This window comes from Patiria miniata, unplaced genomic scaffold (genome assembly GCF_015706575.1).
Source record: "Patiria miniata isolate m_02_andy unplaced genomic scaffold, ASM1570657v1 HiC_scaffold_24, whole genome shotgun sequence".
Lineage (NCBI taxonomy): Eukaryota > Metazoa > Echinodermata > Asteroidea > Valvatida > Asterinidae > Patiria > Patiria miniata.
Genome location: NW_024037063.1, coordinates 13,454,690 through 13,478,402, shown reverse-complemented (window position 1 = coordinate 13,478,402; position 23,713 = coordinate 13,454,690). Strand labels below are relative to the sequence as shown.

The 23,713-nt window shown below is 42.9% G+C and overlaps 1 protein-coding gene across 2 annotated transcripts; it reads left to right on the top strand.

Annotated features, from left to right (window-relative positions):
- Positions 1 to 557: 557 nt before the first annotated feature.
- On the top strand, positions 558 to 23,525 carry LOC119732240. Of its 2 annotated transcripts, none has more exons than XM_038205679.1 (11): positions 558 to 1,046; positions 13,839 to 14,168; positions 14,751 to 14,900; positions 15,518 to 15,643; positions 16,758 to 16,849; positions 17,590 to 17,816; positions 18,550 to 18,764; positions 19,105 to 19,187; positions 19,536 to 19,720; positions 20,595 to 20,776; positions 21,707 to 23,525. In XM_038205679.1, exons 1-11 carry the CDS (start codon positions 1,044 to 1,046, stop codon positions 21,896 to 21,898), a joined length of 1,785 nt encoding a protein of 594 aa, XP_038061607.1. In that variant the 5' UTR covers positions 558 to 1,043; the 3' UTR covers positions 21,899 to 23,525. The 2 variants fall into 2 exon arrangements, with proteins under 2 accessions (XP_038061607.1, XP_038061608.1); XM_038205680.1 differs by lacking the exon at positions 558 to 1,046 and adding an exon at positions 7,356 to 7,710.
- Positions 23,526 to 23,713: the final 188 nt, after the last annotated feature.

Genomic DNA, 23,713 nt, shown 5'->3' with positions numbered 1-23,713 from the left:
GAGGGATATGCCCCTCCCTCTTCCATTCCCGGGTTTTACGCCCTTGCTGTTGACAGTAGGCCCTGTAGGGCTGGTAAACTCCTCGAGCGTGCATCCTCCTTTTCAGTTCAAGGCCCTTTCACACTATTCGGAGCCGATTCTCGGCCCGGGAAATAAACTCCCGGGTCAGGGCGCTAGCGGTGGAACGCGAGGAAGGTACCAACCTGACTCCCGCTAAAATGTGTGGAGGGGGTGGGCAATGCCACGAACTGTACCGTGAAACACTGCTGTAGATTATTAGGCATAGGTCTTAAATTTTACATTGGGGTGCTTTCTACTTACTTTGCCCAACACATTAATAACGATAAAAAGGAAAACAAAGGCAGCGCGGCGCGCCATAAAAACTCAGTCGCCCTAATAACACAACGCGCGCGACGAAAACTAAACATGCGAACGCGTTGCACTAGGCGTGTGAATAATGATAACCACCAACCACGCACTGCACGCCGTACCGCGTACCGTACTACGAAAACAGCGCCTCCTATAAATCGCGTCACGCCATGATGAATACACGAATCGCACTCGGAACAATTTCGCTGTTTTCGAATGGAACAAACGAACGGCTGAGTCGGTTGGATAATCGCCATCCAACACAAAACACAGCCCATACACGCCAGTGTGTTCATGTACTACTACTAGACTAAACTCCGCTATCAAAGAACTTGTTGACAAAATCACCTCGCTTCTACCGTACAGCTTTTATTGATCCGGAGGCCGTGGCGACGGAGATTGGCCCAAGTCACGCCACGCTGTCACGGGAAGCATACAATTACGGCGACGGCTGGCTGAGCCCGGGGTGGTGTACGGTACGCTACGGGCAGGCACACGGTCGAGCTCCGAGGGGGCTGTTTGTTTGACTTAACGGAGTTTGCCCAGCTAGTTCGCCATTTGCTGTTATCGTGTCAACGAGCGATAGTCGAGCTGCACTGCATGCACTACTCGCATCTAGCTCTACGAAGGTCGACCCGTATACTGCGTCGAAGTTGTCCAGCTTTTGCTCTTGCATGGTAAGACCAACTTCAACTTTTAGCCATACAGAATAAGACTCAAAGAGACGTAGGGAGCAAACATGTATTCACATTCGTTCACGACAGTCACTACAATTTGTGAACATAGTACATGGGGCTCAGTCGCCTCCACGTGATGTGCATGGTTCCATGGGAAATATTTATCGTGTATGCGCCGTGTGTTGAACCCCCACTGCTTGAGGTGTTGTTAGCAGTAGCATACACGATACGAGATAACAGTTAGGCCTACAGCCTAGATAAAAAAAAGAGTGCCCACTTCCTCTGTACAGGCTTCCATGTCAAACATTGGCCTATCATGAAACGAAGTGTTCAGACAAGAGTTTTGACGATTTTCAACCGAGAGTAGCGGCGATTTTCAACCGGGAGTAGCGGCGAGTACACAGCCGCCATCGATGTTGGTTATGGACAGCCATGCAGGGCCGAAATCACGAAACTCGTCGTAACTAGTGTAGATAGACCGTGGACTGAGACAGGTCGGCTGCACGCAGAAAAGTTTGCAAAGCAAAACACTGAGGCTAGCTTAATCAGATTTGTTTTAGGTGTGCTCGAATCGATCCAACCATGGAGGAATAATCCAACCATGATCCAGCCAAAATTCTTCAAATTTTCACTATTCAGTAGGGCAAAGCTGGGGGAAAGAATGTTGCAGCCTGACGCCAATTTTCTCATATAATATCTCAATGGAGGTCGATCATTGCAAAAATGTTGGAAGGATGAATCTGGTACTGGAAACATTCAATTAAAAAAAAAAAATTGAAATGGGCTCAACTCTCCATAGACTTTTGCAAAAAGAAGTGGCGTCTGGATACTACATTCTTTCCAATAAGAAATTTTCAGCAGAGATATAGCAACACCAAAATCAAAATTTCCGTTTAGCACATTATAAGTTTTGAGAAAACCTTACAAAGCATCTTTTTCTCCATGCAAAGCAAGGCTTCAAAGTTGAAGGCCCTTCCAAAATTGTTCACTGGTACGTTTTGGATTGCACCCTCTTGTACTAATGATCCCTAGTTTGTCTCTCCGAAAAAACAATTCTTCTTCACGGATTTTGTAACCGATTAATTGCAAACGAAAATAAATTCAGCCAATTTGGGGCAGTATATCATAAAGAAACAGTTTTTTGCGATGGTTGGGTCCTTACCATCGCGAGGAAATTATGGTAATTCCTCTTTTCAGCAAAGGCGACCATACTAGGTGCAGCAATTACGCATGCATGATACTTGAACATATTCCTATTATTTACTTTAATCAAGTAGGGGTTTTCATAATAGTTTGGCAGTTCCGGTTTGGAATGTTTGCAAAGGATATCTGTTATTGTAACCAACATTTTTCGGGCCAAGTATTTTGAAGCAACTAACTACCTGTTTCGCTATTTTTTCATTCACGTGGGCATACACTATTTGCATGCCCTAATTTGGGACCTCAATCAATAATTTTTGGTACAATCGCTAGGTTCAGCGTTCCTGGTGAAATTGACTCTTTTTTATTGACCATGGTTTTCAAAGCGAGCCTTAACCTCTTTACAAAATGGCGAGGGAATACGGTATAAATGTCCGTATTTAATAAAATATAAAAAAAATATTTACAAAGAACAGAGATCAATGGACTAGTGTCGAGTCCACTCGCTTTAATAGTGTAATGAGGGACCGATTCAGTCTGGTTTCACGACTATACGGTCTGATGCAGCTTACTATAATAATAGCACCAGCCGTCCCCGTTTTTATAGAATGCCGGAAAGTTGGGTTAATTTGACGTCGAGACTAGACGGGGACCAAGGCAGTGTGGGTCGTGGGGCCGGGGCTGGGCTGGGCGTAAGGCCCCGCGCGTCCCGGTCGGATGTGCCAGGTCGGGCTAGGCCCTGGCTGGCTGCGATAAACACGAGACGGATCAGTGATAGTCCCCTTCCCCTCTAATCAATCCACACCATGTGTACCAAAAAAGGGGAAGAGAACGGCGGAATTAATTTCCTCCAATTTTACACCGGCTAATTCTGTATATAATTTCAAGGTAATTTTAGAGCGCCGATACAGCATGCATTCTCTCTAGAGTGAATCGTTCAAATTATTTTATGTCTATACCCTTGTGTATGGTTTCAAGGATTACAGCGCAAGAGAACCGCAAGAGGATTAGTGCAAGATAGCGTTACTTTGCAATCAGATTCAAAACACTATTGCTAACGCAATTTCAGAACTTGTCTGGCCCGCCCCAGAAGTCTTGCCCAATTCAACTTAGACCATACAAGCTTTTAAAATGGATGATTTTCCTGTTCACTTTCTTCGGTGGAAGTGAGCAACAGCAACAGGCGTATAGCTTGAACAAGTCAGATCCCGATTGCCAGCATACAGACGGAGAAGTTAAAATGTCCAACAATATCCGCCTAACACTGCGCTGTCTATAGTACCTCTTGGGAAAAAAGTTATGTTTACTTCCGTAAACAAACAAACCGTGGCCGCAGCGATGAGCCCCCCCCCCCCTCCCTCTCCCCTGCTCCCCGCTTCAACAGAATTTAAGTGGTCGGTTACGAGTAGGTTGTAACCGACCACTTGGATGATGAAAAGCTAAAATAAAAAACTAAATTGGTCTGCCTGTGGCAAAAATTAGTGAAGGTTTTTGGTTTTTTCCTGACGATCGTTGCTCCAGGGTTGCGCCGGTTAGGCATCTCTAAACAGTCGTCTGATTTTTCTATATAGTAGAGACGGGAATTCAACTCACGGTTGTTTCATGCAGTATGCGCTTCCAATTGTTTCCACAGAATTGAAGCACGTGAGGTGACACATTATTAACTTACAGCCAAGGGCGTCAATCGCTTCTCAAAAGTGTGTGTGTTGGGGGGGGGGGGGGCAGACCTTGATCAGAAATCATGCGAGTGCGAAGCCCCAACGGCGTTAGGCTCGGGACCCACTTAAGGGCCCCAAATATTTTTGCATTCCAGACGTTCTGTTGTGCGATCTGAGGCAACTTCTGACTAAATTTTTAAAGCAAAAGATCATCATTTAAACATCATTTTCGAATTGGAACTGAGTCAGCCGCTACAATATTTATTCGGGTACGAAAAAAGTGGGGGGGGGGGGCACAGACGATATGATATCCCCCCCCCCCCTTGAAAAGTGTGGGGGGGGGGGATTGACGCCCCTGCAGTTACAGCTCCACTTAATCCCAACTGTTTACTTGGAACTTTAGATATCAGTTTTGAAGGAAACTATGTTTATTCCTGCTGTTTTCTTGCCGCCTTCCCAAAATCACTCCGCGTCCGACGCCTGAAAATGTGCCTACATCAGAACATGACGCGCACGAGAACTGCATGACAAGTCAAGGTCCAAAAAATGAAGGGCGGGACAACACGCAGCGTTTCTCCGTGCCGCTATGGCGATCATCGGAGGTTAAGGACCCGGGGCCCCGCGCCGTTCCGACCCCCGTAGACCTATGCCGTGTGACGTGGCGCACGCTCGGCGCGGTGAACGGCCCCGCGGGTGCATAGCTGTCATGTACTATAGTTGGATGGAGGTGAGGAGCCAGGCGGACGAAGTCTAGTCTGGTGCGCAGACCGTGACGGAGCTAGCTGCGAGTTCAACGATCGCTCGGGCGGGAATTTCTCCCCGCTGGCTGGTTCCTTCTTTCCCTCTATTATATTGTGTGTCGGCACTTTGCTTGAATCATCCTCAAGAAACGCACTTGACCGGTGGATCGCATTGCCATAAGCACCCTGTGCGAGACATTCCAACACTTTGCGCGGTACCCATATAGGCAGTCCAGATGTGCCTTCTTTCTTCACGAAAAAATTCCACTAAAAGCGCTCTGCTTTACAGACCATTTATGTTGGTAATATTGGTTCTGAATTAATCTGTGGAAGCAAAATGATTCTCACCTGACCAAGTTAGTGTTCAGTTAGGTTAGGTATTGTCAGCTTCAAATAGGTCCACTTTAATTGGCTCAGTTGTAGACCAACACTCAGGATTAGGGTTTGGGTCCTGAATGAAATTATTTCTGGAAACGATGAAAAAAAATTGCATGTTGCACACGACGGCGCTATTTATAGAGTTTGTGCAGGAATAGGTGGGCGAAACTGTTCCTGTCCTCTCTGATCGAACGCACACTCATCTGGTGAGGTTGGTTGCATCGCTGATTATCAATAGTCGCGCGTTTGGCAATCTACAGCAGGGAACCAGTGCCGAGTGTAGTTTCTTAGGATGATATTGACCATGGTCCGATGAAAGGCATTCGCACTTCAGTGATTGCACAGGCGCAAAATACGTCACTACTAAACCAGTGGACAACCAGCTGAACTTGCTGTGTTGCCATGGATATGGATGACTGGGCTATTTTGGCGGGACCTCTTTTCAAAATAGAGTCTCGGATATTTACAAAAAGGTCCCCTTAAGGTATACTAGGTCCTTTTTAAGCAAAAAACCGACAACTCGCCTAGATTCTTGCCAATGGTTGATCACGTAACGGATTCTTAGTTTTTCTCGTTCTGTCGATGGCTCTATTCTCACGAAATGGCTCTATTCTCACGCAAACTCGCTCGGCGGAATGAATCTCGCATTGTGTGTAACTTTTGTTTACCAAGTACCAGAGGATACAGGCGACGTTTGAATGCGAAACACACACAAACGTGTGTTCGCCGTCGATCGTGGACGTCCTATTGTCCCTCTTAATTTGTTTGTTCTCTAACTTTTTAGGAAGACTCCCATATGTTTTGTACACGACCCCAATCATGGACGTACGTATGCTGGGAATCGTGGACGGTTCTCTGGTATTTTTTCGCCGTCCACGGTTTGAAAAGATGAACACGTACACTGGTACGTGAATATACAGTTTGTTGCAAAGGGGAGCAACAGAAAGCAAAGTCTTCTACAAAATCGTTGGCTAAGGCGTTTTCATCAGTGTCCCAATATTGTAATCCCATGCAGGATCCAGAAAAATGGCACACAACTTTTTGGTTCAAAATGGCTTCTCGTTACCGCGAACGACATTCGCACTTTAGTGACAGGCGCAAAATAGTCACCACTAATCCACTGGACAACCAGCTGAACTTGTTCTGTGTTGCCATGGATATGGATGACTGACCTATTTTGGCGGGACCTCTTTTCAAAATAGAGTCTCTGATCTTATCAAAAAGACACGTTAGGTAACCACTCGTTCGCTTTTGCACGCGCGTTGCTAGCTCCAATGTGTCATAAATTTGCATGCACAGAGTGGAGTAAGTCTGAGACATCCTATCAAAATGCTACCGACAGGCAAACCACAGGTAACCCAAGCATTTTAAGCGTCGTTTGCCTGTTATTTTGCGCACATAAACGGTTTCTTAAGTTGTCAACACTTTTAAACCACTCGTTTAAACCATTTCTATTCAGTGCAGAAGAGAATCGTTCGCTGACATCACGTGACCATAACATCCAATTTTGTAAACAAATATGTGGCAATATCCATCGAGAAATGTGTCTGAAAACTATAACTTCAAAATGCATTGGCGGGAAATAAGTTTTTGTAGGCATGATTTTGTCATCACAAGCTGACTGTGGGCTTTTATAGTTGCGCAATCCTTTAAATCCCCTGCGCTGATCAAATCGACCGGCGCTCGGCACGCAGTGACCGTGGACATACTGCTTGGGCCATTGTGGTGAAGGAGTCACTTCCGTAAGCTCGTGCCCTATCCGTTACCATCTAACAAAGTAGCTAAATCATTTCAGGTTACGTCGCATTATGTTTATTCATAGCAGTGATCGCCTAGCTGTCATATACATTTTGAATTTGGGACAGCACTTGATGTTGTGATGTGAAGCGGGATTGCATGAATCGTTTACACGTCATGCATACGTCTATTCATTTTGGGATTGTCAATCTTAGTAAAGTAGATGATGTTGGTTTAAGCATAATTATTATACATTATGCACTAGCAAACTCTCTACAAATAGGGCCCTAGAATCAAACCGCTTTTTGCCGGGGTGCACTATAGGCCATAGGGGATTTTGCGGGTTTGCCGCACTTTTCGCAGTCGACACGACATTGCATCAAATGGCCGTCGTATCAGACGAGCGCACGGGGCCACCTCATCATCATCAACACTCGGCCAGAAAGCCAAAAAAGCCTAGCCCCATGGCTTGCCAGGCCCTTTTTCCGGCATGGATTTCCGCACTTTTTTTTCTTGTTCATCCCTGCCGGGCTAGTTCCGTCTGTTGGCAGCTGATACTACGGGAGCGGGCGCGGGGACCTCATCGCTTCATGGGTTTATAGCGACTTCCTGCCTGCCGTACATGCTGTCTTGTTTTGTATAATATACGGTGACCTCGCGCGGTGTATGTAATAAGCGTTAGTTGTGAGCGGCGTGGGGGAGTGCGTGACTAGTCCACGGTATAGTTTTTTTTCTCTCCCGGGGCAGTCTACGGGTCGGACTACACACTCGCTGGCGACGCATCGGGCATGACGAATCAATCGACAGGGGTTCGGACAAGAACATCGCCACACAAATCCATCAGTTTTTCTGAAGAAAGACACCTTTTGACATACCGATAGTCGTTGACAGCAGTCGCTGCGATTGTATACCGACATACGCGTCGTGCACGAACACCACGAAAAAGAGGAGAACCGACAACTATACCGTTAGAATTCGTTCAGCTAGGCGTGTTTTTACCACTAAGCGTCGGTAAGTTTAAAAACATAATCATACGTCGACACTTTCTTAATCTATTGCTTTGTGGCTTACATTGCATCTTTGTTGTTTTTGTTGCAAACATTGAAACACTAAGGTGTGTGACGATTGGCGATTTGGTGTGTAGTTTTCTCCACTGGTTTGAATGATTTCTCTACTACATGTACTTTTAAAGGAAAACGAGAGCAACTCAGTTCAAGAATGGATCGCCATAAACCTTAACACTGAGCAGTGATAACAATTTGATATCAATGGTACATGCAAGATCACCCTTTTTGAAAATCGAAATTTATTGCTATATCATGTTTCTATAAGCAAAGATGAATACCAGACTAGAATATCCTGGCAACAGACCTTGTTCTTTAACGAAACGAAAGGGGGTTCCCCTGCTCGCAATAATAACGTATCATTGACCATTTAACATTACTCGTGCCAATTTAAATGCATGCATGAATATACCGCTCTTCGGGGTCGTATACTACGAGCAAGAACCGGGCAACTTGGGGCAAGACATCCCCACCACAGATGGAGCGGGGAAATGTCGTCTCTTTTACTTCCAGAACAGGAAGGAAGTCACTTTATAAGGCCCCATATCCATCCTCACAGTCAAACATAAAATTCAACATAAATACCGTATTAACTTACTAAGAAATTTAACTCTTGCATGGTCATTGCGGAAAGACAATTCTGTATCTGACAGCAGATACATTGTTTCTGAGACTGGACTCCTTTTCAAGCCACTTACAGTACTATTGTCCCCTCCACCGTTCGTCTGAGTGCATCTGTGATTCATGCACGGCTGTGTTCAGAGGCTAGCCGAGTGATGTCACCTTGTGTTTTAAATGCATGCTAGGCAAAATTTCACAGACTGTTTATTTCATATATAGGAAAAGACTGCGGTTTGCACGGAACCACGCGTGTAATTTCTCAATAATAAGAGGCCTGCGCGGCTGCGCCATAAGAAGAGATCCTAACTTTTTGGTTTCGTGAGCTGTAAGTTGAAAACAATAGGCACCGGGAACAAAGGTCATCGTCAATTACAACACATTGCTGGGAAGGTTTTACAGGACTGTGGTTAGGCCTCATAATATTGTAGAATACAATATTACAAACAATACCCTCGTGACCGTGTTACGTTATTGTTTTCGCATGAATTCATAGCTTAATATAGCCATATAAGACACTTCAGTAAAACAAATTTATAGCGATTTTTGAAATTGCGTGTATACGTGGACCGTAATGGCCGGTTGACCTCTTTTGTTTTTCCGGAAGTTGTGGCCAAAACGGGAAAATTCATCACTTGACAGCACAAAGTATTTCCAATACATTTTGCATTTCCCCGTCAGCCGAGCCTGATGTGGTAAAATGCGATAGAAAGCAAAGGATGACTGCGGTGTGAAAGCTGTGTGTGTAGTTCTGTTGACAATGTCCTTTCCCGGTGAGTTTCGTTTTTCACGTGTGTTGCAATGTCAGGTCTGCGCGAGCCGGGCGTATACGGCGATGTCGAAACGACCGAAACCCCAACCGGCCGATATGTTATTTCGAAACAATTTTTTTTTACAGGGCAAGGCGCGTGATGTTTTATTTTCACTTCCGATACAATATGCCGATAATGGCGATGACACCAACGAGGCAACAACATTATTCATAAAGCCTTACCGAAGTGTACTGTGACATTTCCGTCTGTTTAAGCTCACATGAATCCATTGCTGTTATATTTGTACTACCCGTTTCGTTCGACGATTATGTCGTGAAGATATAGTCATGAAACAGCCGTTTGTTCAAAAGGCAAGTTGGGCCGAATAGACGTTCTCTTGTCGTCACGTGTATCTCGAAACATGACAAACTGCTCCAATTATTCAACAGTAGGCCTACTTCAAGATTTTCAAATGACATCAAGTACAGTATTACGCCACTCAAGTTCAGCAACTTAAACCACTTAATATTGTTAGAAACTTAATGGTCTGTTTAACTTTGATCTTCATATCCAAAAAAGGAATAATCCAAAACCATTACGCACGAATGCCACACTTTGCATGCACAAAAGTGTGGCATTCTGCGCATGCACAGTGTGGTAGTCATGCGCAAATTATGTTTTGCCCGTATGATTATAGGCCTATGTGTGTTTGTAGTTGTGCTCATTTATAGCCTCGTATACTCACCGTAGTTTAATCGTGATTTCTGGGCAAAAAAATCCCAGTCTTTCCCAACCTCATCCCCAGGGCTTACTTTATTTCAACCTCGTTTCCAACAGTAAGCCCTGGATAGGAAACTTTCTTCCTGTATCCTGATTCGATACCGCAATTGGCAAGTGATGGATATATATCGTGTACATGTACTTGGTGTTGTTATTTCCAACGCGCATTACGTGTTTTCGCGTTCATTTAAATTATTACGTCAACACCTTCCCAAAAATAATTCTTTCTTTTCCAATTTGCTCAAGAAATGTAATACTGCTGCAAATTGACTGGAGAATATACATTTATATTGGTGCATGGGTGGCTTGTGCGTAAAGCGCTCGCCTCTCACCAAGGTGACCACGGTTCGAATCCTTGCCGCGGATCACATGTGAGCAGAGTTGTGCCTTGGTTCTCTCCGGTGCCACGAGGGTTTTTCTCCGGGCCCTCCGGTTTTCCTTCCTCCGGAAAAATCAAACACTTTCGATATCTCAGGCTGTGCTGCGTGGTCATATATGGATCGATTCGGCTGGCAGCCATAGGCGCCTTTTTACGTGCCAGCGGCCCAACCACTTTGTGGCCGCGTCCTTCGCAATTCAGCATACCAGTTGCGAGTAAGGATGATAAGCCTCCCAAATTTTTATTATTATTATAATTATAATTATTATTTAAACTTTGAAGAAAAAAAACTTAGTTGTATACGTTTAACTCACGCCGCGACAAATTGATTCTGTTTTTATCCCAGACACCACATACAAACACAAACGCTAACGTAAAGCACAGGCAGGCACCAGACTATTCCTAATTTGCATACGTGTCCAAAAATGTGTGAAATGCAAATGATCCAATACCAGGGTGAGAGAGCAGGTAGTGGTGGGAGCGTACTACTCGACACCCTGGGGACGAGGTGAGTCTTTTCGTTTCAGGATCCGACCGGGGACCAGTCTAATGCGTCTGGTTTGCCGTTGCGGTCTGTTGGCCTACGCTATTATATTAACGTCCGGAGCTTCCCCCTGAATGATATCGAGGGCGAGATCGGATATGACATTTTTCTCTTGTAATGTTCATGAATGTAATTATAATATCAAAAAGGGAAAGCAAAAACTAAACTCTTATGGCTCCGTGTGGAACAGGTGTTCCAGGCATGCTGAATTGTTACGGCTGTTTCAACATGGTATTCCTTTGCAAGACCGCAAATGTCTTAGTCATTAATTTACCTCGATAAACTTGTGACGTTTCAGCATTAAGGCTCTTCGTGGACCAACAACAATAAAGAATGACATTTTCATGGTGTCGCAGAAACCCACAATCAAAAGTATAGGCCAATAATTAACTTGGGTTTTTGCTATAAGGGGTATAGGCACAGTGCCAGAGTCAGGCAGCACATCAACATGTCTTGATTGAATATTTCACTGTCTCAGAGAGACAAGAAGTGACCCGTAGAACGGATTCCACCGCGAAGTTCAAGGTTAACTGATGGCACGGTTCTAGCAATGATTCACCATCACTGCGATCTTTTCTAACTTAATCATTCTAGATTCTTCATTCATTGTGGTTTTTCCGAATCCCGGCTTCGTTCCGGCTTCTGCGTCAGGAGATTGTTGGCCCCTGGCTTTGGAGGACTCTAGAGTGCATGTTCTGCTTCAGACAAGAAATTTACATCCTATAGCATTCTCGTAATGTTTTTGGTTTGGACATTAAAGGCTTCTGAAAGATTGTAGAGGAAGAGATGAAGCCAAAGCAGCCGCGGTTTGGGCGAACCTCCATGAGGTCACGGACAGATCAATAATGACCGAGTTTGGGCAAACCATATTATATAATGAGCTGGGCAATGCGGCTCTATGATCTTGAACAACGAGGTTTCTATACACAAGTTGTCTGTTATCCCACTTCAGCTGCAAATGTAGCTTTTCAATTCGCATGCAGAAACATCAATATTATGTCGGTCTTATTATTCGCGTTTTAGTTCCCGATCTGTGCTCGTTGCGACGAGTGTTTGTGTTTCTCTCCCGTCAGCTAGACATGGCGGGGAGACCTTGCCACGTGGCACGCCCGACGCCAAATCGCCAACGCGAACCCAGGGCCCCTCCGTCTACACATCGGCAACCCGTTCGCCAGAAAAACCGCGGATGCGTTTTTTAGTCACCAGACCAGCTCCTAAGGCCACGCCGGAAACCAGAAGTTCTTGTTTGCTGCAGAGTTAATCGCGATGCCATAATTATTCGGAGACCGCGACCCCCTCGCGCCCAGGCTACTTTGCTACGGGAAATGTTTGCCAGGGCGCCCGGACGCGCCACGCCACGCCACGCCATGGCCAGGGCCCCGCGAGCGCCTGTTGACGGACTGATAAGACTACGGGATATTGCGTTAATGTCTGGCTTCCGTCTCGCGTAGTCACGTGAGACCCTCCGGTGACGTCAGGACTTCTCACGATGTTTTTTGTCTTCCGCCGGGCGGAAATGTAGATCTCCTCTGATCTCATCATCATTATAAGTTAGACTTGAGCAGTCTTTCTGACGGTTTTCCCCCACCGCGATGAGCTGTTTCTCATAGCTGGGGCGCACTAACGAACATTACCTAAATTTAAGCCGATCTATACCTGTCTTATAATATTGGTTAAGTGTAACAGAGATCGCTAGTGATGGAATTACAACAGTGTTGTCATAGCCTTGCTCGTTTTGGCGCGCAGCCAAACGAACGGTGCCGTCTAGCCTGTGAAACTGTTGGGCACATTGAACTTGAAGTTTTCGGCTTCATGAACTTGAACATTTAGCAATAATTCCTTGCTATAAGGTTTGAATGCGATTTGGATTCGACGGCATATATGTTAACAAAAGCTAGTCGGCTAATGCATGCAAGCTCTTTGTAGCGTTCAGTTTATTAATTAATCTACCAAAATCACGACGACATAATTTACCGTTCATTTGGCCTGAAATTTCCAGCTTATACGTCCTTGCTTTTTGGCACACTAATGCAGAGTGCAGGCCTAAGAAGTTTATTTCGGTCAAAAAACTTTATTCTTTCGTAGTTCGTTATGAAGAAGACACCCCTTATTTTAATATTTAAAGAGTTGGATATGTCAACCTGTATTATCACATATACGTTCAACTTTTTATACCTCGTGTCCGTGTATAAACTGGACGGATGGATGATCATTTAAAAGTTTGTAGAGTTTTGAATGCCGTAGTTATATTTACAACCCCGCAATATTCCCCCGCTCTATCTACTACGATTTCAACTCCGGGAATTGGTCTGAAATAAACTGTGTAGTGCGGTTTGACGCAACTGTGAATGCGTTGCTTATTTAGTGATGATTATCTCTGGATATAAATGTAGTATGTTGGGCAGACCGTGTCGCGTCTCACTTTGTGCTTTATAACTCCGCCAAAACTTGCATTCGATCCAAATATATAAAACAGGGATCGATGTACTTCCTTTGGTATCTTTTGTTCCTTTTTGCTGTAGTTACCGACTCATAACAGGAAACAATAGGAAAGGAAACACGGTTTGTACGCAATATATATTTCGTGCCGAGTAATTTCCCTTAGGGAAGGTGACGAGTGAAACGTTGTCCAACCTTCTTTTATCGAAAAGTTTCAGTAATTGGGGGCGAAAAATATGACATGGAGACATATTGCGAAACTCGAAAAGGTGTTCCAGAAAAAAAGTGCTTGCGTGAAGATGTGAGATAAAAATAGCGAAAAGGGTAGTTCACTATAAATGACATTGCCAACGAAATGCCATTGCTAATAAAATCATTGTATATGTTGTGTGCTCGGATGTATAATAAGTGAAACATAAATAGTGGTATGCGAATTGAATGGGCTGTGGCAGGGACAATTAGCAAGGTTCTATCTTATAAAAAAACTTTTGTGAATTTGAAACAGACACAGAAGGTTGAATTCACATGCTTAAAAGTATCGTGACTCTTTTTTTTTTTAACAGACCGCTTTTGATGCCAAGCCACCCAGTATGGCAAACCAAGTCCAGGAGACAGAGCAGGAACCAAAAGGTGCAGTGAACCACTCGCCTCCCACCACACCTGCTGAGGTCAAGATCAAGACGGAGATCATGGAGGTAGCCGCAACCGACGAGGCCTGTGACCTGGCGAAGGTCAGCGGGGACAAAGATCACGTGGAGAGGTCAGGGTTCGCGTCGGACAAGGAGGACATGGATGAGGAGGATGAGGAGGACTTTCTGAATCACGAATATTCAAACGGCCTGGACGAGGAGCGCTTTTCACCCATGAGCGGCAACATAGACTTTGGAATGATGGTACGGGATGTGCACTGTGGAGGAAAAAATACATAAAGCTAAGGGGCATCAGCATGTCATGAGGAGGCACAAAGGGCAGACCCATCAACATTTCCCCCAAATGTTCGGGATGACCTCTCCTGAAACTAGAGGGCTCTCTTTCTTCTTATCAATTTATTTACATTTCATAAAGCTGTAGGGTTCAGGGAAGTCAATAATAGTAATCTAGATTCCTGTTCGTTTTGATACCCCCACATAAAAAAATACTGTAAAAAGATAGTGCTTAGGCAAACGAAAAATTTAGGATTTTTGATGGGAAAGGCACCATGCCTGGGTGGCACTGGGAAAACAAATTTTTTTTTGGGGGGGACCACAAATCATGCAACTACACTTGTTAGGCTGGTCTCAAAAACTAAAATATCCTTTGGCTAAAATTATTAAATTGATGCTGATTATAGTCAAACCATAGTTAACCACAATTTTGATCAATAGTTAATCACAATTTTGATCCATAGTTCAGAAATTAGACTACTGTAACACTCTTGGTTGCAGTCAACCATCCTTTGCAAAGTGGTAACCATTTCTTAAACCATGAATTCCCAGTCAGGGGACCTGCTCCGAAGTGAAGACTACCAGCCATTTCGGGATGTGGAAGGCAACCAAGTCTTGGAAGTGGACTGCGGGTCTAACAGAGCCTTGCTCTACGTCAACAAGCTCTGCCAGGGAAGTAAAGGCCAGAGCATATTGTTTGAGGTAAGCAGAAAGCGTTTGTTTTCTGTCACCACAGAATCACTTTTAGTTTCTGAATAAGAAAGTGTTGTGTTTATTGCTGTTTGTGCGAGAAACAAATAGCAGTATAGTTTTGTTGAGAGAAAAAAAAAACAAAGGGAAGTATATGCAATGGTTTGGCTGTACCATCTTCAGAGGTTTTCTTATTGCTTTAGTATGAGGAAGAGAAACGTTCATTAAAAAAAAGATTATTTAAAAGTGAATGTAATTTCAAACAAATAATTTGCACAACTCCAGGCGAGGCAAAAGAATGTGTTCAGCATTTCTCCCTTTAATGTACCCTTCTCCATCCGTTATAGTTTAAACTTTATCTACAAATACGATTGTTTCAATTGAACTACTAGAATTGAACTAGGGGCAGAATTATTTTTAGAGATTTATACTTGTAGTCAAGTCCATCACAAGTCAATCACAGTCAGGTCACAATTAATAGGAATGTCCAATGCCAAAGGAATGCTTCGTCACAGTTCATTTGAAAAGCTCGTGTTACTTCAGACTGAATGACTTGTGATTGACTCTTGAGAATTCGACTTCATGTTTTGATTCGTAATATTTCAAACTTTTTCTCCTCAACCACTCAGAACCGATGGCACACGCCAAACGAGTTCCAGTTCATCAGTGGGCGAGAGACGGCCAAGGACTGGAAACGAAGCATCCGGCACCGCGGCAAGAGCCTTAAGATCCTGATGTCACGTGGCCTACTCCAGGTATAGTGGCTTTTGTGCAATCATCGTAGAGGGTGCTATGTTAACTTAACTGAAACTTATGCCGCATCCGAATTACTTGGCTACGGCCTGATATAACACATCGCACACAGGGATTTTGTTTTTTTGTTTTTTAGCAACAACCAAGATTTAGGAGTCGGATACCTAATACCCATGCAAATACTTCCCAAGCTTAAAGATATAGTCCATCATTTGTAATTTGTGCGTTTTGTTCGTTGGAAGCAACAAAAGTGTTCAAAATCTAATGAAGGATACTGAACAACTAACCTGATGAAGTTTCAGCTCAGCTTCAGCTGTATATTCCGAGAAAAACAGCATTCTAGGATCTCAATTTCAAATCAAAAGTTGCTGAATCATCAGTGTTTTGAATTCAGTGTCCGAGACGCGTTCTCACTGAGCCGATTGCATCTATACGCGATGTCGCGCACTGATCCGACAAATTATAGCAACCGCGCGCGCGTGTGCGTCGTGCCAATAAGAAAACGAACTACTAATTTAAATTTTCCTACGGTGCGTTTTAAGACGCACCGTTGGAAAGGCCTTCTTTCGTTGATTACTTCTAAATGACAGCTTGCCAGAAAGAATAATTTCACAGGGAGTTTAGTCCCCTTTCTATCTTTCAACCAAGTATGTTTTTCAACAATAATTACGCCAGTTACTTTTCGGGTGGCTGCAAATGATGGACTATAGCTTTAAATGAGCTGTAACCAGATAGTCCAAAGTCAAACCCCACAATCTGAGCTCTCTGCATAACCTTTTTTATAACAATGCACCAGCATTGTCATTCATAAGTTAAATCACAAGTACCTTGGGATGAACGATGACAAAGATATGCCTCTGTCACGTTTCATTTGAATAGCTTGTGACTTCACTTGAGGCACCAAGACTTGTGATTGACTTGCTTTGACTTGTGATTGACTTGTGTGGACTTTACAACAACTCTTTAACAGATAATACTTTCATTCGGTTTTAATTAAGCACGTACAGTACCCATGGCATCAAAGTTCAGTTCTTGTAATCTGTTTGATCTTACATTTAAACTTTGAGAACTTAAAATTCAGACTGTCATTAAGATCTCTGGGTTCCATTTCCTCAGGCCCGCACGAGACCATCCGATAAGAGGAACGCTTCCAATGGCTGCCTTGCAAGCCTGAACAACAGTGCGACAGAGAAGAAGCGGAAATTGGGGTAAGTGTAAAAGTGAAAAATTGTCTTCTTGTACTTAGTTGTAAACTCTGAAACAGGTGAGGGCATCACCATGCTATAAAGCCCTGGAATATGGTTTCTATTCCAAGTACAACGTGGGTTTATTACTAGGATACGCTTTTAAAATATGGCTCCAAGATACTAGAGTCACATCCAAATGACCAAATTGCAGATTCACTCAGATTTCTGAGTCTCACTATACACTCCTTATAGAAACAGTTGATGGTGCTGTATGTTTGACCTGCTCAAGTTTCCAAGTTCAGTTTGAGGGAGCACACTGTGTGTGCACACTTGAGAGTGATGCAGAGAGTGATGCATTTTTTTGTCGATTTTACAAAAAATTTCATTGTAGTTAAGTGTTAAAGTATTAGTATGGATAATTATCAATCAAAATCAGTAAAAAGTAGGGACCGAAAAGTTCCATTTTCTGAGTTCCGCTTTAACACGTTTATGTTTTTTCTGAAAGTGGACATTCTCCACAGAGAAACTCACCAAAGTAGTGCAGGCAAATGACTGCAACAGTGCATGCTTTTATAGTGTCCAAGTGTCTCTCTCATTGTTGAGGAGGATGTACACGGAATCCATTGTTAAGTGTGGTTTGAAAGTGTATAATTATTTTGTTATGTGGATCATCTGCTTGTGTGAACAATATAGCTCTTTCAAATTTCCCAAAAGTTGAGAATTTGTTTCTTTAAAAACGGTCTGCTTTTTGGTTTCTCCAGGCAGGAGTCAGAGCCGAGCCAGTTGAACCAAATCATCAACCATCTCCACCAGACCAACGGTTCCCATCTGCTGGGCGCCAGGGATGGCTCAAGAAAGAGAAGCATGGCCTCTGAATACAGGAACGGGAAGCGCTCGCGCAGTACCTCACCAACAGAGGGCGACATTTACGATGAGCAGCAGAGATGTATCTTCCAGGCAGCAAACTCGCCCGAACCTCAGAATATCGGTGCGATATTTTTAATAATCAGACCGATCACATAGGAATACATGTGTAACTTGAATGGGCTGATTCCTAATACACCAAACACAGCAATACGGATTGCTTATAATTAACCACACTTCTACCACGATGTAATTAGCAACCAGAGTTGTAACAAAAAGTCATCGCAAGTCATCATAAGTCAGTCTGTGTGCAGTTTGACACAGTTATTTCTTTGCAGTATAATGCACCCCTTTTTACTTAATTACGACTTGTGATTTTGACTTGTGATTGTTTGTGATTGGCTACTTGCAATGAACTTGTGATTGACTTGCAATTAAGTTGCGATTGATATGATAACAACTCTTTCCAACCATCTAAAAAATTAACAATGTACCAGGTTGGCGAAGGGGTAGTCAGGTTGGCGTAGCGGTTCCTTCCTCGCCTTCCACCGCTGTGATCCGGGTTCAAATCCCTCCTGGGCCAACATGTGGATTGGGTTTTCAGTCCCTGCCTGATTGCATGAGCTTTCCCCAGAATATTCTTCTGGCGTTTTTCTCCCACTTCTAAAACTGTAATTTCTTCTCATTGCCTCCTCTCTACGGGTTCCTTCAGGCTTACGAGCTACAGTGCCTAAGGCGCTTTTGAGGAATCCTTGGGATCATTACCAAAAATAATTAATGATGATAATAAAATAATGTGAGGCTAATAAGCCCTACGTAATACTTGTTAGCAATCTAGTATCTCTATTTTCTCACAGAAAATGCACGTAAATCTCTGAACCTGAGCACCAACAGCCCCGACTCGCCCCTGAGCAGCACCAGCGGGCAGAGCTCACCGGTATCCTTTGTCCTCGGCGACCCCCAGTCCCTCACCAATTACGACAAGCAAGATGTTCTGATGGCGCACAAGTCTCGGAAGCAGAACTCCCCTCAGCATTTTGAGATGCACGGAGCTGGAGACAAAGAAAGGGAGGTATGTACAAGCTGCCCATTTTAATTTGTAAGCAAAAAAGAAAGGAATTACGGAAATTATCTGAATAATCTTGACTCAATTACGTGCAGCTTACAGAATTGTAGAGTTTGTATGGTAGGCAAATTCATTTAGCAGCAATATCACGGCACTTCTTCATGTCACTAGAAATCTTGTACTTCATTAAAACAAGATTTAATAGTTGTATGCATATTTTACAGCACAGACATGCTTTTGCATTCTTAAAACACTAAGACATTTATGCATCAGGAAAGCATGAACTTAGGCATAATTTCAACAGGCACCCCCATATTCAGGATAAATTTTGTCTGGTTTATTTTAGATAAGCCGAAGTCCCCACATTGTACTCGTCTCATCGTCAAACAGCGCAGCATTCCAAAAAGGACAAGCCAGTCTGAGGCCAAGGTAAGACACAGCAAGCATGTTTACATTTAAGCGTCTTATCACTCATTTATTTTTGTATATTTATAAAAACGCATGACATTGTCATGTGACAAAGTCGTGTATGAGTAAATTGGCCTTATGTCTGAGAATTTCTTGAAATCGGCATTTCTTGAAATCTATCATCAGCTTCCCTCATTGTTTTGCAAACCATAGGATCTTAATCTGCTCCAACGGAAGTAAAATGCCAGATTTTAATTACAGCTACTACTGACATTTGTATGAGAGAAGGTCAGAAATTGACTATAATTATATTATTTGTGGCCATTAGATCTAATGTGGCTTTACTCATCCATCCTCGTCTTTCTCCAGGTTTCACTCACATCAACCAGGCACTCGTATCAATGGTAATGCCCTCATCACCGGCCCTCAACAGCCGTTGACAGGCCAGGGGGAGGGAAGTAGACGCACCCAGTCCCTGCTGACCCCCACCGCAAAAACACCCTCTGTCAAGATGATCGAGCTGACCAGACCAGATGCTGTGCCAAAGACACCAGGTATACTAATGAAACTTGTGAAACTTGTTGTGTGAATCACTCATTAGGGGCTGCAATAAACAATGCTTGTGGACTGGGGCCAATTTCATAGAGCTGCTTAAGCACAAAATTTGCTTAAGCACAAAAACGTCTTGCTTAATAAAATCAGGTTACCGACCAAAACTCCATGCGATTGTTATGCTAAGTAAACAACAGCTAAATACCAGTCACGAGCAATGTACATCACATGGAGTTTTGGCCGGTAACCTAATTTTACTAAGCAATGTTTTTTCGTGCTTAAGCAAATTTTCTGCTTAAGCAGCTCTATGAAATTGGGCCTTGGTATCAGGCAAAGAAGGCAGAACTAAACTTCATCTAAATATGCACCAAGAGGCCAACAGCAGCCATGAGGTTTACGCTTGTATCATAACCTTCTTTGTCAATGTTGAGACAGTTGTGTGCATTAAGTTATAAAGTCTTCATGACTCAATATGGCCCATCAGGCAATCATTTACCTCCAGTTTCAGAGGCATGAAATGACTGAGAATACTTCTTTTCCTCCCTTGCTTGATGGGATCATGCCAGTGCATTGCAGGGAACTGCCAAGCTAATGTCAGTACAATTTTAACTGCTGGGTGGAGAGCGGCAAGTCAGGGTGAAGTGGTTTTTGCCCGAGGATACAGCATATGGCCAGCAGCTGGATTCGAACCCCTTACCCTCTTATGAGTCATGAACCACTAACAACGAGGCCACACTCCCTAAAGTTTTCAAATTATGTTTCTAATGTAAACTCAGAAATCAGATCACAAGACATTATTGTATGGGGTGTTAATTAACCTGAGAATATATTGTACCTGCGAACAATTTCCAATCCAGTTTTTATTCTTCTTTTCAGCCTTTCCAGACAACCGGAACAACAGTGCCCACAATTCCACTCATAGTGCGGATGGTGTCAGCCCGTCTGCCCGAACGCCAAACAATGACGCTGTGTTTTTGCCAAGTGATATGAGCCTGTGGACGGTAGATGATGTAGCGCAGTTCATACAGTCGCTAAAAGGTTGCGAAGAGTACGTTCAGGTGAGTGCCCAGACCAGAGGTGGATCCATGTGGCGGAAAAGTGGGGGGGGGGGGGGGGCTGCGGGCAGTACAAGCAGTTCAGAACAGTGATATAAAGAGAAGAGACCGACCCCCCCACAAAAAAAAAATGTGGTCGTCCACTTGGAATTATTTAAGTTGTGTTGCTTTATCAAAATCCTACGAGGGACGTGCCCAATTGCCCTTTTATATCTGGAAGGCAAAAGCAAGGCAAAATTTGAACTGTGAAAATTTACTTCTGTGTGAATCTGTGCAGACTACATGCAGTGTCTTTTAGTTGACTTGTGATTTGGCTTGGCATTTAGTATGTGATGCTTGGTGTGCACAAGCAAATTTCATCTTAATGAGCAAGTCTTTAGTGTCCTCATGAGAAGGTACCCGTGCAAGATGGCAAAACACGCGTCTTTCGTGCCTTGATCTCTCTCTTTTACACCATGGAGGATAGAACTTATGCAGAGTCCATACCAAGTCCTCAGGAGGATTCCATTCTGTTCAATCCTCAATGTAGTATCCATGCCACATGACAATACTTAAATTAAATGAACAAGTTCAAGCAAGAACTCTAATTAACCATAGTTCAACCAACTTCATACAAATCATACTAGCTGATAAAGTCGGACAAGTCTAGTCGACTGTTCAGGATCAGCCTACTGATGAGGTCAGTGGCATTGTTGGTTTCCAACAGCCGCACATTAGGGCAGGACCGACATATGCATGTATGACGTACCACTAGAGAAGTTCACACTTTTCTATTAGGCACAATTCACATCACAAATCCAACATTTTCTACAAGTATAGTCCTCGATTTGAATTTATCCACACATGCCAGTGCTTTCCTTGTTAACCCATTTATTATACAGTCATCTTAAACTCTCTTTCCCTCTGTGTCCCACTGTCCCTCATCCTCAACAGGTCTTCCGAGACCAGGCCATCGATGGCGAGATCCTTCCAGTCTTGACCGAAGATCACCTGCTGCAGAACATGGGTCTCAAGCTGGGGCCGGCCCTCAAGATCCGCCTGAGAGTGGCCCGGCGACTGGGCTTCACGTTGGACGGCCAGTACTGCCAGCTTAAGCCGCCATACGAGGAACCGCCAACGCACTGACAGATTTTATTTAAGGGGACAATAGTGTGATCAAGCATTTTAACTGTGTGGTTTGAGGCCGGTTAGGAGCCTGGGGCTAATTATTAAAGTAAACAACAACTAAATACCAGTCACAAGCAATGTACATCGCATGGAGTTTAGACAAGTAACCTGATTATATTAAGCAAGGGTTTTTTGTGCTTAAGCAAATTTTGTGCTTAAGCAGCTCTATGAAATTGGCCTCAGGTCACCTCTGAACCATGGTGAAGGCCTTTTTTGGCAACCAGGCCTCTGACCAGTTTTTAAACATCTCGGGTTTTTTCCTGCTCAATCACAATATAATCCCCATTCATTAATACCTTTTTGGCCTAAAAAACGTAGTAAAGAAGCTTAAAGAATGACAGAACTTCCAACAATTTTGTTCTTCCTTTTTGTGTTATATTGCTATCCATTTTGGGGCTGTTTCTGTTGTGTGAGCAACAAGTGATGTCTGTTTTTTGTTAACATGTAAGTTGTGTATAATGTTAATATGTAAATAAATGTAAATTAAATGTACAGAATGGTGCTATGAGAACTGGTGCTGGTTCTTACCAGTGAGGAATGGATACCGGTGACACATATGGTACAGGACTAATTGTTACCGCACAACTAATACCACTATTAACAAAGTGACAGCAGCAATATATATATAGAAATGCAATTTTGGAATATGCAATTATCTAAAACAGTATTACCTTAACTTGAACACTAGTGCCTCAGTTTTATTTCACCTTTGCAAGAAGTAAACTTTTCTACTGTGAAAAAACACCCGGATAGATTTTCAAACCTCATATTGATAAGCAGTTAAAAGTTGTTTGTTTTTGTTTACCTTGCTTGAACCTACTTGATATTAAAAAAAAATTCCATGAACTTGTAAATATGTTAATACCGTTAATCCTTTCTCTTTTTTTAAAATACTTTGATAGTGTTAAGGATGTGCAATTTGCCAATTATAACAATTTTTTACCGTGACTTCTTTAGTACCTCGTAATATTCACGTTTCATGTTGGTTGTTAAAACATATAATATGCCTTTGTTAACCAATTTGATCTTTTGAAAAGTTGTACTTATCTAAAGTTATTATTGATATGTCCCCCCCCCCACCAGTTTAGTTATTGATGCTTCTTTAGAGTTTTATTGTTTTGTAAACTTTCAACATATTCTGTAATTTTGTATGTAAAAACATTCTTATATTATAAGTCTTATTTAATTTGTATCTTATTTGCATCAAAAGAACCAAAAGCCATATATTTCTGTTTTCCGTTCCAACTTGTTTTCCCTAAAAATGAAATCCTCGAAATAAATTGGCTTAACCTTTCTAATGATCCCCCCCCCAAAAAAAAATGCTTCGAACTGTGCCTGGTCTACATTAAAGGGCACATGGTGTACATATATATTTGGATGGACATGGTATATTTGGATGGACATGTGAAAACTTGTTTAGTGCCTTTCAATTTGTCCCTGTCAAAGTTGATGATAAACTAGTCCTTTCAGTAACAAAAATATAAATCAACTTTTTAGAGACTTTGAATATTTTGAATACATTGCACGCTTCAAACTTTATGGACCAACAACAGGAATAAAATAGCACAATTATAATTTTTCAATACCTGCTTTTAAAAGGTGTCATTATTATTGTTCCCTAAATCAACCCCCCCCCCCCAGCAAATGTTTTAAGTAAGCTATATTACAACTTCTTGTTAAAGTCAGACCTGCCCGTTTAGTTGTTTTTAACACACACGTTTAATTATTTTGGGGTGTGTGGATACAGGTATGTTCATTTTTCTCAAATTGTTA

Bases quoted from the DNA above. Each gene is read 5' to 3' on its own strand.
- LOC119732240 (XM_038205679.1), top strand. The intron at 14,169-14,750 runs GTACGGGATGTG...ATGAATTCCCAG, and splicing joins ACATAGACTTTGGAATGATG to TCAGGGGACCTGCTCCGAAG. The intron at 20,777-21,706 runs GTGAGTGCCCAG...CATCCTCAACAG, and splicing joins GTTGCGAAGAGTACGTTCAG to GTCTTCCGAGACCAGGCCAT.